Here is a 13,529-nt window from a genome sequence, read left to right on the forward strand (position 1 = left end):
ATGTTATTAAATCCTTGGGACTAAGTGAGAAAGCATACCTGAAGCTTGTCAACAGCCTCCAGTTTAAATAATCCAAATTCATATCAGCGCTATTGCAATAAAATATATTTACAAATTAATCCCGTTGCTCTATTAATTATTAGTGTAATTACTGCAATTCTTCCCACCTTGTTTTCAGTATTTCTTAATCATTAAGCCGGAAGCCTGACAGCAGTGCCAGCCCTGGCATGATTCTTTTTGACTAAAACCTTGTAAATTAACACAATTAGCACAGCATCATGCTGCTAATTAACTTCCTGTGTCTGGTACAGCGGATGTGCAAACAAGGAATAGGGATTCAGCAGGGAATAAACATGCCACTCTGTTGCCAAACTGTATGTTGTGTTCGGTCTAACTCAGCAGGGCTAAGATAGTCATGCCAAGATGCTGGAGTCAAGCAAAGAAGAGCTAAAGGAAGAAAAAGAAGAAGAGGCCCAAAATAGAAAGAAGAGTACAGGCTGTTAAATGCAAGATAGTAGTAAGTTATCAGAGAAACTCTACCATCCATGTTCGATGTATAGCAAACCTTTTTTTAATCTGAGCATCTGCTCTAAATAATATGAGATAGGGGAAGGAAGGAAGGAGTGAGAGAAAGAAAGAAAGGAAAGAAAGAAAGAAAGAAAGAAAGAAAGAAAGAAAGAAAGAAAGAAAGAAAGAAAGAAAGAAAGAAAGAAAGAAGGAAGGCTGTTTTAGTGCTGCCTATTAGGCTGAACAAGTTTATAGATGGTAAGATAAGATGATAAGATAAACTTTATTGCCACTTTTTTCAGTGAAATGACACACATTAAAAAATGAAATTCTGAAGCCTGCTTTTAAAAGAATATATACGCCCATACGGGATATAAAGGATTTGAAAGGATTTTTTTCCCTGCCTCCCTTGTCTGGAACAGGACCAAACTTTGTCCCATTGCCGCCGCCCCCTCCAAACTTTTAGTAACTGGCTTACACTTACATCTCTTTCCTCCTGCCCCCCCACCCCCCGCATTCCCTATTGCTGGGGGGGGGGGGGAATTGGAAAAGAATGGGAGGAGAAAGAAGATAGACAAGTGTTGTGTGCTTTGCTCTTTCCACCCCCACCCCACCCCACCCAGCCTGCTTCCTTTCAGAGCCTCAACAACAGGATTCTGACGCAGAGAGCAGCCCGTTGTAATTCATACCGAGTTGTAGGCTTTGTGTGATGAAAGCAATGGAGCGCTGCCTGGGAGATTGCTTTGCTGCACTCCACGAAGCAGATTTGAAACTGTCGTGGACCACTTTAGATGAGAGTTGGATTATGGAGTGACCTGCTATGTCTGTGTCATATTGTTCTGCACAGAGAGCATTATACTGTGCTAACTAGGTATTCAGTACCAAATAAGAAAGGTATCCTAGATGTGATTTGTCAGCTGTAGCTTATGGAAGGTTGGTTTTTTTTTTTCCCCCTCCTCCATTAAAATTTAAAAGTGCAATAAGGGAAGATGGTACGCTTTAGATATTGAAGAACAGATTATCTAATAGCAGGTGCTTGAGATTGGAATAAGGTCCATGAGTAATCCTTTAAAACAAATCCAGCTGGATGAAATCATTTCTTTGACTCTCTCTCTCTCTCCCCCTTCCAAGTTAGCACAACACATTAGAAGGGTGGGTGTATCCTTCCTCCTCCTCCTCCTTCATCTTCTCCTTCTTTCTTCTTTCTTCTTCTTCTAGAAAATGAATCACTGGAAACGCTTTTTTTTCTTCTTTTACAGATGATTTGCATGTAATCTGTTGATTTCAACCTGGCAATTCTGGATATAAATGAAGAAATCGAGAGTTGATACACAGATATAGTTGCACTTGTCTTTTTTTTCCCCATCTAATTGCTAATTTTGCCTTTTCCTCCCTCCTAAACCCTCAGGCTTGAAGATGCAGTGGACGCCAGAACATGCCCAGTGGCCAGAGCAGCACTTTGACATCACTTCGACCACCCGCTCTCCTGCCCACAAGGTAGAAGCTTACCGTGGCCATCTTCAGCGCACCTATCAATATGCCTGGGCAAACGATGACATCTCTGCTCTCACAGCCTCAAATCTGCTAAAGAAATATGCAGAAAAGTATTCCGGCATTTTGGAAGGGCCAGCCGAACGTCCCATCCTGGGTAACTATGTGGAGCCTCCATCAGGGCTGGTGAATGGTCGCAAAAGTGAAAGTGAGCCATGGCAGCCTTCTTTGAACTCTGAGAGTGTTTATTCTATGAACTGTGTCCCAGATGTTATTACCGCCAGCAAAGCTGGAGTAAGTACTGCTCTCCCTCCGGCAGATGTCTCTGCCAGTATAGGGAGCTCCCCTGGGGTGGCTAGCAACCTGACAGAACCTAGTTATTCAAGTAGTACATGCGGAAGTCATACAGTCCCTAGTCTGCATTCAGGGCTCCCATCTCAGGAATATGCCACAGGATATAACGGATCGTACCTGCATACAAGTTACAGTGGCCAGCCAGCACCTGCACTTCCTTCACCTCATCCCTCTCCTTTGCATAGCTCTGGGCTTTTACAGCCACCCCCTCCACCACCGCCGCCACCAGCCCTAGTGCCAGGCTACAATGGGACATCTAACCTTTCCAGTTATAGCTACCCGCCAGCAAGTTATCCCCCTCAAAGTGCTGTTGGGGCTGGCTACAGCCCTGGTGGAGCACCGCCTCCTTCAGCCTATCTGCCTTCAGGTATCCCTGCCCCAACTCCTCTGCCCCCTACCACAGTACCTGGTTACACCTACCAGAGTCATGGCTTAACGCCCATCGCGCCGTCAGCCCTGACCAATAGCTCAGCAACTTCTCTCAAGAGGAAAGCTTTCTATATGGCAGGGCAAGGAGAAATGGACTCCAGCTATGGAAATTACAACTATGGCCAACAGAGATCTACACAAAGCCCCATGTACAGGATGCCCGACAACAGCATTTCCAATGCCAGCAGAGGGAATGGCTTTGACCGAAGCGTTGAATCCTCCTCCTTGGCCTTTAAGTCAACCAAACAAATCATGGCTTCCGAGCAGCAAAGGAAATTTAACCAGTCCGGTCGGGCTTTGACGCCCCCTTCCTATAGTTCTGCTAAAAATTCCCTTGGCTCCAGAGCAAGCGAGCCCTTTGGGAAGTATAGCTCTCCTGTCATGAACGAACACGGCGAAGAACATAGGCAGCTTCTTCCCCATCCAATGCAAGGCCCGGGACTTCGTGCAGCTACCTCATCCAATCACTCTGTGGACGAGCAACTTAAGAACACTGATGCACACCTCATGGACCTTGTGACCAATGAGATTATCAGCCAAGGACCACCAGTGGACTGGAATGACATTGCTGGACTAGATTTGGTGAAGGCTGTCATTAAAGAGGAGGTTTTATGGCCAGTATTGAGGTCAGATGCATTTAACGGGCTGACTGCTCTACCTCGGAGCATCCTCTTATTTGGACCTCGGGGCACAGGCAAAACATTACTGGGGAGATGTATAGCTACCCAACTAGGTGCCACATTTTTCAAACTCACAGGTTCTGTTCTTGCCACGAAGTGGTTGGGAGAAGGAGAAAAAATTGTGCACGCTTCCTTCCTGGTGGCAAGGTGCCGACAGCCCTCGGTGATTTTTGTTAGTGACATTGATATGCTCCTTTCATCCCAAGTGAGTGAAGAGCACAGTCCAGTTTGTCGGATGAGAACCGAGTTCCTTATGCAGCTGGACACCGTGCTCACTTCCGCTGAGGACCAAATAGTAGTCATCTGCGCCACCAGTAAACCGGAAGAAATAGACGAATCTCTTCGAAGGTACTTCATGAAACGACTTTTAATCCCACTTCCTGACAGCACAGCCAGGCACCAGATAATAGTACAGCTGCTTTCACAGCACAATTACTGCCTCAGCGATAAGGAGGTTGCACTGCTAGTCCAGCGTACAGAAGGCTATTCTGGACTCGACGTGGGTCATTTGTGTCAGGAAGCTGTTGTGGGCCCTCTCCATGCCATGCCAGCCACAGACCTTTCGGCCCTTATGCCCAGTCAGCTGAGGCCTGTTACGTACCAAGACTTCGACAAGGCTTTTTGCAAAATACAGCCTAGCATCTCTCCAAAGGAGCTCGATACATACGTCGAATGGAACAAAATGTTTGGTTGCAGTCAGTGACAAGCCGTCTCTCTCTTTTTTAAAATAATAATAATAATAATAATAGTGAAACAAAACAAAAAAAAACAAAAAAAATGTAATGAATGTTGGTGCGCGCACACACATATGTACACACAAACCTGTTACCTAGGGCACGCAACCCCTTTTTCAGTCGTGTTGAAATTGTGGAAGGGTACAGGGGTTGGGGGGTGGGGAAAGGATCCCGTTGCATCTAAAATAGCCAGGTTTAGGCTTGAAGAAATAGTGCATCCGAGGAGAGCTGTCGATCTGCAAAGCCACAGATGATGATGATACGATGTTGATGTTCCCTTCCATTCCGTTCAGACTAGACAACACGCTCTCATCATGGAGGGGTTGATTTTTTTTTTTTTTTTTTTTTAGAAGGACATGAACCCTGTGTGTTGAATCATTCTGCTGTTTTTGAGATTTAGTTGCTTTCAAGTGCCTAAAGTGGTGCTTTATGTTTTTTCCTTTTTTTTCCTTTCTTTTTGTTTGCCTCACAATTACATTGGTGGCATGTGCTAATATAAAGAGCTTTAACTTCAAAATGTTATGGGACTAAAGACATGAACAGTTGTGTTGTGACAGAGAACCAGGTGTGACATTGGTTTAGTTTTGCTTCCCCGCTATTCTAGCTAGTCTAAAAGCAACAGTATTCCTCAATCCTGTCTGTTCTGCGGTATTAAACTAAGAACAGGTAAAACAGGGTAATGGTAATCTGGACTTTAATTTCCACGGTTTGTTTTGTTTATTGTTCTGTCTGCAAAAAAAGAAAAAAAAACGAAAAAAAACTCAGGAAAGTGATTGTGATTTGTACAGTACCTCAAAGGAATGTGTTGAAAGCACTATGTACTGCTGAGATTTAATAGGCTAGGCTTCAATGTTACTTTATCTTAAATATGTATGTTTACCTCAACGGTCGGGAAAAAAAAAACAAGGAGAAATATTTTGAATGTATTAAGGAGCAAGCTGAAGCATGCTAAAACGATAATCTTTAAAATTTTGAAAATACAACAGGAGTATCCCAGTGTTTAAGAAACATTTCTTTCTTTCTTTTTAACCAATATTGGGGATCAAATTGGAGCAAGGTGATTTTCATGGCAGTCATGTGTGGAAGTCCTTAGTCCTTGACAATTTTGTGACAAGTCAGTAGAGAGCGCACAGACAATAAAAGACCCCCCCCCCCACACACACACCTTTTGAATCATCTAGGACAGTCAGAGACGAAAACTGGTTAGGATTCTGAGAGGCAAATTACCTTACACCACAAGATACAACTTTTATATCTTAGTTAGGGTTATAGGCATCTTGATTGTCCAAGTGCATCACTAGCACAGAACCCTTGTAGGTCACAGAGAGCTTAGGGGCTGCAGAGCTGTTTACAGCAATGCAGCAGAGAGCGACCAAACAAAACAAAACAGAAACAAGACAAAATTGAACCCTCAAATGGCATCTCTCTTCCTCTTTGCTTTGCATTTTCACCACCAAATGAAAAGTTATCCCTTTGTTTTATGTGTGCTGTTGTTGCCTCTTTCTGTTTTCTTGATGCATTTGTTTGTTTTGTTTTTAATGTGATCATTCCATGGTCATTAGAAATTTGCCCGGCTGGAAAATGGCCACACATTTTATTTCTACCTCAGATTTTGTTTTATTTCTCTTAGAGAGGCACATAAGAAACAGGACAGGCCAGATTATCACTACCGTGCAGAGCTGTTGAAGGTCCTATTAACACATAATCCTAAACAGGCTTCTTTGGAAAGAACTAGTTTTGTGTATGGTGAGAGGTTTTCTCCCAAGTAAGTGTGTGTGTGGAATTGCAGTTTTTCTTTCTTTCAAAAAGAAAAGAGGATTGGGAAGGGAATCCTTCTGCCTCTTCTCCCTTTACCCAACCAGGGCAAATGGTGACTGTTTTCCTTCAGGAAAGAGAAGGTAGATAGGATGTGTGGCATTTTATTCTATTTGTGCCCCTGCTCCACATTGTCTCCCTTTTTTTATTCTTTAATGCTTTTATGAGCAATTCTTTTCATGACAGCTGACTGATGCTGTAATGTCGCCGAACAGTAGAGCAATTCAAACCTTCGCAGCCACGCAAGCAGAGAGCGACCTCTCTCCCTCTCTCTCTCCCCTCTCCCTCCCTTTCTCTTTCCCTCTCTCTGTTTTTTCCCCCATGTAATCTTTTGTTTACTTTAAAGAAACGGCAGCAGAACAATTAGAAGTTATTGGCATTTAATGTTACTTTTAAATAATGTACCTTCAAATCCATGAAATAAATGCACTGAAGAGCTCTAATGAGAAAAAGACCAATTAGTCACCTACTTATTTTGTCTTTAAAGCTACTGCCCAATTATTACACTTGGTGTTTCTTCAGCTAAAATGTTAATTTTCATTGCTAAAAACTGAGCAAATAAACCAAAATGCACATTCTAGAAGTCCTTTTGTTCATTCTAAACTTATGGGTTGCTTCTAAAAGGCAGAGGAGTTCATTAAAAAGTTAAAACAGTGCCTTTCACTAAGGATATAGTAAAATAAGTCTTAATAAATGCTTTGCATTTTCAATTAGCAAAGGTCTTTCTTTTTCTGTTTTTTTCCTCTCCCATCTATTTCTTCCGCTGTATCTTTTCCATTTGGGAAGAACCACAATCTCCTTCCCCAGATTCATATTGATCTTGCAGATGGCTTTCTGATACATATTGCTGACCAATCTTCTGACTTTTAGATATCACATTACGCTGTTGTGTTGCCATCCATTTGAAATATTCAAACATGCTTTGAAAAACTAAATTTACAATTGCATCACCTCTGTCATATACATCCTTTAACACTAACGTGATCTAATTTTAAGGTGACACCAAATAGATTCAGTTCAGGTATATAGCAACAGAATAATCCCAGTAGCACTTCAGTTTAAGTTGGCTTTGGGATCGGGAGGTGCTCAGTTTCTCACATTTTACACTGTGTATGTGAGGAAAAAGCAAATTATTCTTCCAATGAGCTTCATAAATAAAAGACTTAACTGTGAGGTTAAGAAACTTCAAAGAGTTCATCCTCTTCCAAATCCTTTGAATCTTATATTGTGGATTCACTGCTGAAAATATCAGGCCATTTTCTCCCAAATGGTAATTAGCTACAACTAGTGAGGTGTAATGTTTTACCTGACATGAAAATAATAGTTTGGTTTACTGTACTGCCCTTATAAAAAATCGAGGCAAGCTATATCTCACTCTCGGCTCTCTGCCAATGGAGATTCCCTGTTAAATAGAACAGTCAGACTTTGTCTGGTTTATTCAGAACCCATTACTTCAACCCATAGTTACAAATACTATCCTTTTTTTTAGCCATTTTTTTTGCACTTTTTAGGCAAATAAGGCCATTTGCTTCTTCTGCTGCTACATTTAGACCTGTATGGAATTGAAACCATTCACATTTCATTGCAATCAAAACACCTTCTAAGAATTTCCTTTCTTTTATTTGGGTGTTCCATACATGAGAAGACTAGCTTTTGATAGGGAGTTTGATATGGCCAAAATATACTAGCATTCTGAAGATGTAAAACGGTTCTGCCGTGTTTTCATTTGATTGGGACTTAGGATTCTGCCTGAGCAGAGCATAAGACAATGAGGTTGCATGGCCAGGTTCCACACGAGGCAGATCTCCTACATCTTTAATAAAAGGGAGACCATTAATTGTTGTGCCTCATCTTTATGATAGCTAAAATTCCATCAGCTCAATTCTCCTTTCGCTGCAAAACGTAATCATTCAAGGCATACAACTTGGCTTCATCATTTGTTGGAAAATTCTAGGAATAATTGAAGATAAATGTATATCAGATGCTTCCTTTTCTACTTGAGAAAATTTTTCATTAGGTGAGACTTCATTGTCTCTCTGTCTCTCTCCTCCCCACTTCTCCCAGTTTTCTTCTCTGGTGACAAGAACAATTGTAATAACAGAAGAAAAAGCAGGGGATTAGTTTCTGTCAACCAAATTATATCACTGCCAACTGAAATAATGGCACGATAACTTTTTCTATATATTTATAAAGAAATCCTCACTTCTAGCATGCTTCTCTCCAAAATATTTAGGCCATTAAGGATAGTAGTGAAAAGTTTGCTGACTGAGCTAATCAATGGAATGTGAAGGCAGTTTGGGGCTATTTACTTTTTTTTTTTTTTTTACAAAATATTTCTGTATTAGTCAATTTGTATTCTATTCAAATGTAGATAGATGGGCAAAATGGTTTTCCTTGTGCATTTCAAACCCATCAAGGAGGAAATAAAACCTCCCAGTAAAACACATAGGCAAAGCACCATCTGGGAAAGCTAGCTCATCTGTCCAGGGGCTATGCTCTGCAAAATAGTACAAGGTCATTTTATATGGGTTAGCATAATACTTTGCTAGGCAATTTTCAAAAGGAGATAATCTAGTGTAAAAACCCCAATTAATTCCAACAGATGTTGGTAGATGGTAATGTGTTTACATGTCAAAAGCTGCAAATAAAGGTTTCTACTGCCTGAAAATGTGTGCAACTTTGAGTAGAGGAACAGTTATAAGTTCCATAATATGTTTCATTCTAATTTAAAAATATAAATCATCATTTAGAAAGTGAAACCTCAGAAATACATGCAAGAATTGAGCAAATTTTGCAGAAACGGATCTGTGCAAGGCTATTTTGTTTCGGTGGAACTATCCCTGTCTACCTAACCTCTTAAAGGTTTAAGCTTTCTTCCTTAGGCAGATCATGCGCACAAGTTCCATTGATATGATTGCCTAAGAGTCCCTTATCTATGGAGATTCTCAGTCAACCAGATCATGGTTATCTCAAAGGTTCATTTTTCAAAAGGCAACTGGACTGTCTTTGTTTTTCCTTGAAGGCGTTTCGCTTCTCATCCAAGAAGCTTCCTCAGTTCTGGCAGGATAGTGAGGGGGATGGAAGGATCCCTCCATTCCTCTCCTGTCACCATCCTGCCAGAACTGAGGAAGCTTCTTGGATGAGAAGCGAAACGTCTTCCAGGAAAAACGAAGTCCAGTTGCCCTTTGAAAAAGCACCTCTGAGACTAAGAGTCTCTTGTGCATCTCCCATTCATTTCACCCAAAATTCCAAGGATATAATTGGGGATAGATGGCCATAAAGATCAACAACACCCTTTCATCTTGTGATGCATGTGTTTGTATAATCTTTATGTGGACACGCACACATAATATGAAGCCATTTTCGTTCTCTCTTTCAAGGAAAAGATGAGAGCTTTCTTTTCCTTAAATCATTTGCAGATTTATACTCGAAGCACATTGGTAAACATGGAGAGCTAGTAATATTCCTAGACCCAAAGAAGCTGCTGCCCTGGGGACTAGTCAGTCCACGAACTGACCCTTCCCCTTTGCAAAGATCTTTGGTTGACATTCGATTTTGAACTTGCCAGATACGTTTTTTTTGTGAACCAGGGATACTGCATCTTTAATGAACAAGCTTCTATTCTTCCCCCTATTTTTAAAGGCAACACAAGAAGTGTAGCACCAGGCACCGCCATTGTCAAAGACAATTAGACTGAAAGCAGAAAAATTTCACCTCCCTGTCTCAATGATACATAAAATGTCGGCAGTGTGGGTCAGCCTTGCAGCTGAATTTTGTGAGAGTATATGAATCAGTCCTATAGAATGTTAAATATTTATAAAATGGTTCTGTTCTCCACTAAGGTTAGGAATGTAGTCATTCCTTATTGTCTCACGATACACAAAGAGGAGGAGATATTATTTCCCAACCAAAACTTTGCTTGCATACATCTTTCCTCACCCCAAATGGTTCTTGTGGTTTACATGCAGTCCCAAGTAGTTTTGTCTTCATAGATTCCCACCACCACATTTGGGTGTGTGTGTGTGTTCAGACATTGTTCTTTGAAACCATTTCTACCTCATTACTACATATTGTACATGTAGTATTTATTTGTTGTCTTTTTTTGAATGTCATGCATTTTGTAAGAAAGACGTGTCCTTGAACTTGAACAGTCTACCTCAGAAAGACTGTCACTACACTGAATAGTATTAACTCACCAGGACGATAAGATGCATTAGCAGAGTGTGGCAGGGCAGATAATACATGGGGACTTGGCATACTGATGGACTTTTAATTGTACTCTTGTAACACAAGATTGCTTAAGGGAACTTAAAGGAAATCATGCACTGTGCAAATCTTGATCAGTGTCCCATTTGGGGGCTTGCTCTAGGAATATCCCTCTTTAGTAGGATGTATCCTAACTCGGGAGAAAGAAAACATAGTTAGACTCAAGAATTATTATTATTATTTGCATTGGCAATCCGGCTACAATCTATTACTGTTAATTGACATGCGGTCCAACTTGGCTCTTAAAACTCAAAACAAATGATAGTACTTAAGGATTATTTTTTATCTTCGGCGATGTAAAAAGAAATGTGTCACACGCTGTTAAGACTGTAAGTTTCTCACTTCCTGTGTACTAAAATGAAACACAATGCATTTTGTAAGAGTCTGTGCAAGGTTTAAACATAAACCAAAAATGAAAAAAAGAGGCACTTCCCAAAGGACTTTTAAATATGGGCTTCAATCCTGCACACAATTGGGCATGTCTGAAGATCATTACCATTTACTGACATGCGCAACCATGTGCACAGGACTGGATCCATAGAGTGAAGGTGCTCATGTGTTCTGTAATCAAATAGTTTTATTGTTGATTCTGCTTTATAAACATGTTTGTTTTTTGGAAGTAATTGTACACAGATGGCACATTTGAAGTACTTTGTATGAAGTATTTTATATTTTATTATTTATTTTTGCATCATTTTCCCCCTCCCCTTTGTCTCCACTAACTTTGCATTACAATACTGTAGGAGAAGAATACATTTCTCTCTCTGTCTCTCTCTCTCTCTCTCTCTCTCTATCATTTTTGTTTTGCTTTTCCTTTTGTAAGAAAGTACTGAATGGATAAAATATCCCAAATCAATGCATGGACTTTTTTAGTTGCTTGTCAGCAAATTGTGGATTTTTTTACAAAAAGAAAATGAACTATGACAATCCACAACATTCACAGATGTTAATGCAGAAATGCATTTTATTATTATTATTTTTTGGTATGCCTGACAATCTGTTCTTTAAGTTCCATTAATAAAGTAGCCTCAGATCTTTTATTTTGCAGTTCCTTGAAGAAATACCATTGCCTGGTGGAATGATTAAGAGGTAGGGGGAATTATTTCTGTTGGTTTTCTGCGTGGGATGCCATATTTCTCATCAAATAATACTCCTTGTCTGGGACAGTCCCCCTCCCCTTTCGGTTAAAGCCCAACTAAATTAAAATTTTGGTGCACTTTGCTTTTCTGGCCATATTGATTTTATTTGCTTAAATTGAAACAATGTGTTGGGTTTGACCAGATTTTGACCTCTCACAACGAAAGACTTCTATAGTATATGTTTCTTTGAATTCTTCTTGTACTGTTTTTGTTTCTCTATTCATCAAATTGGAAATCGTTTTTGTTGTGCATTATTTTGCATCTTTTGAAACTAAATGTGATATTACTGCACTCATTAAAAAAAAAAAAGTGAAATGATCCATTTCTCTTGGGGAGAAAATGACAAGCTTTAGATGATGAAAGCTTAAATTATCCATCACTTGCAAACTGAATTCATATAATTTGTGAACATTATTAATGTAAATGAGACATTTCTGCTTGGAATTTTTTTTATTATTTTGATGGGATCATTATATGGTTGATCATATGTGTGTAGGAAGCTGCTGTACAATTAACCTGGAGATCTGAAAATGCTTTTTTGTCCTCATTGTTACAGTTTCAATTGTAATCCATGCATCTCATTTTCTTGGGTGTTAGCACTGTAATATTAAAAAAAAAAATCAGTGCTCAGTATTGTAACTAACTGTCCCTACTGAATATTCCTTTTCATAAATACTTGCTACCACAGGGAAATTAAGTTTTCATATAGAATAACTAGTTTCAGTAGTAATCATTGAAGAATTAAAATAAAAGTTGTGGTTCAAGGCAGATATTTTTTATGAAAAGTTTTCTCTATTGTAAAATTTGTTGTATATGGCTATGCTACTATCATGGAATACGAAAAAGAACAAGCATACCTCAAATAAAAGAATTCTGAGTTAAAAAAAACATGCAGAGTTAAGGGTTTTTTTTTGTATTTACTTAACTTCCTTATCTTTTATTTTCCAAGCTATCTTTTGAATCAGCCTACATTTTAAATCCACCTCAGTGCAACTATTCAAAAGATTCCCCCCACCCCCCAGTATTGTTAAGTGTTTTGCAAACCCAAATATTGTGAATGGCACAGAAAAGATAATAAACATCCTGATCCTTATTCCTTAGGGTTAAACTTATGATCTCTCTCTCTGCAAAGACACACAAAGGAATCTTCAGAGGATTCAGGAAAGCTTTTTTTCAGTTCAGATTGTACAACTGCTGTCATGTAGAGCTTGTGTAATTCAACACAAGATGTGCTGAGTATATGGGAAACTAAAGAGACTCCCAATTCTACATTAGGAGGGTTCAAGGAAAAAAATACTCCATATATTGCCTGATTATATTCACTGGATTCAAACCAGTTGTGAGTTGGATCTATTTGGGTCTTTTTCCTCTGTCTTTCCCTGTCCCTCTGTCTTTGTCTCTCTCTCTTTCTGTCTCTCTCTCTCACATACACATGTACACACACACACACACACACACACACATATATATATATACACACACAGAGGGAAAACATGTTTTTATAGGGAAAAACTCTACACTAACTTCTCGGATGAGGTTTTTATTGTGTAAATAATTACACTGCTTAGAGACCATTTAACATCTGGAGTCTTTCCTCACACCTCCACGTGCTTTTCATCTACATACTTAGCAGATTAGCAGAGGAAAAATATTGGCTTTCCCAAGGAAAAAAAAAAATCAAACAGATGTTAAAAGCTCCCATCTTCATAGGTTTTGCAGCAAAAACAAATAACAGCATTGCTGAAATTCCAGGTTGTAGGGGATGCCTAGAAATTACACTAGATTGGTCCATACCTTTAGGTGTGGGGTTTTGGTTTTTTTTCAGTCAACTTCAGATTTACACAAGGCAATTCTTCATTTTTGATAAACTTTTGAAGGCTCCTGCAGTTGCGGCTTAAGGTTCATTAAAATGTAATTAATTAATGATTTGCTGCTGAATAGCTGCTGACTGCGGTTTTCTTTTCACTTGTCTGACAGTAAGAGTCACAGTTACCGTGCCGACACGAGAACTTTGCAGAGTGTAGCACCTATCAGTGAGCAAGTTTTCTCTACCACTACCCACTAGAAATCCGTATTTTGTGATTGGGAAGGACCTCCCCCCCATCTCTGGTGAG

At 39.7% G+C, this 13,529-nt stretch overlaps 1 protein-coding gene across 3 annotated transcripts in view; it reads left to right on the forward strand.

Moving 5' to 3' along the window:
• FIGN (fidgetin, microtubule severing factor) overlaps window positions 1–5,083 on the forward strand; it is a 128,407-nt gene extending 123,324 nt beyond the window's left edge. For all 3 annotated transcript variants that reach the window (XM_087920058.1, XM_087920059.1, XM_087920060.1), the window contains one exon: window positions 1,916–5,083. In XM_087920058.1, the coding sequence (XP_087776184.1) occupies window positions 1,916–4,164 (2,249 nt within the window). In that variant the 3' untranslated portion in view covers window positions 4,165–5,083. The remainder of the gene's footprint in view (window positions 1–1,915) is intronic.
• Window positions 5,084–13,529: the final 8,446 nt, after the last annotated feature.

This window comes from Pseudonaja textilis, chromosome 1, assembly GCF_049901715.1.
Source record: "Pseudonaja textilis isolate UNSWEBS1 chromosome 1, rPseTex1.2, whole genome shotgun sequence".
Taxonomy (NCBI): domain Eukaryota; kingdom Metazoa; phylum Chordata; class Lepidosauria; order Squamata; family Elapidae; genus Pseudonaja; species Pseudonaja textilis.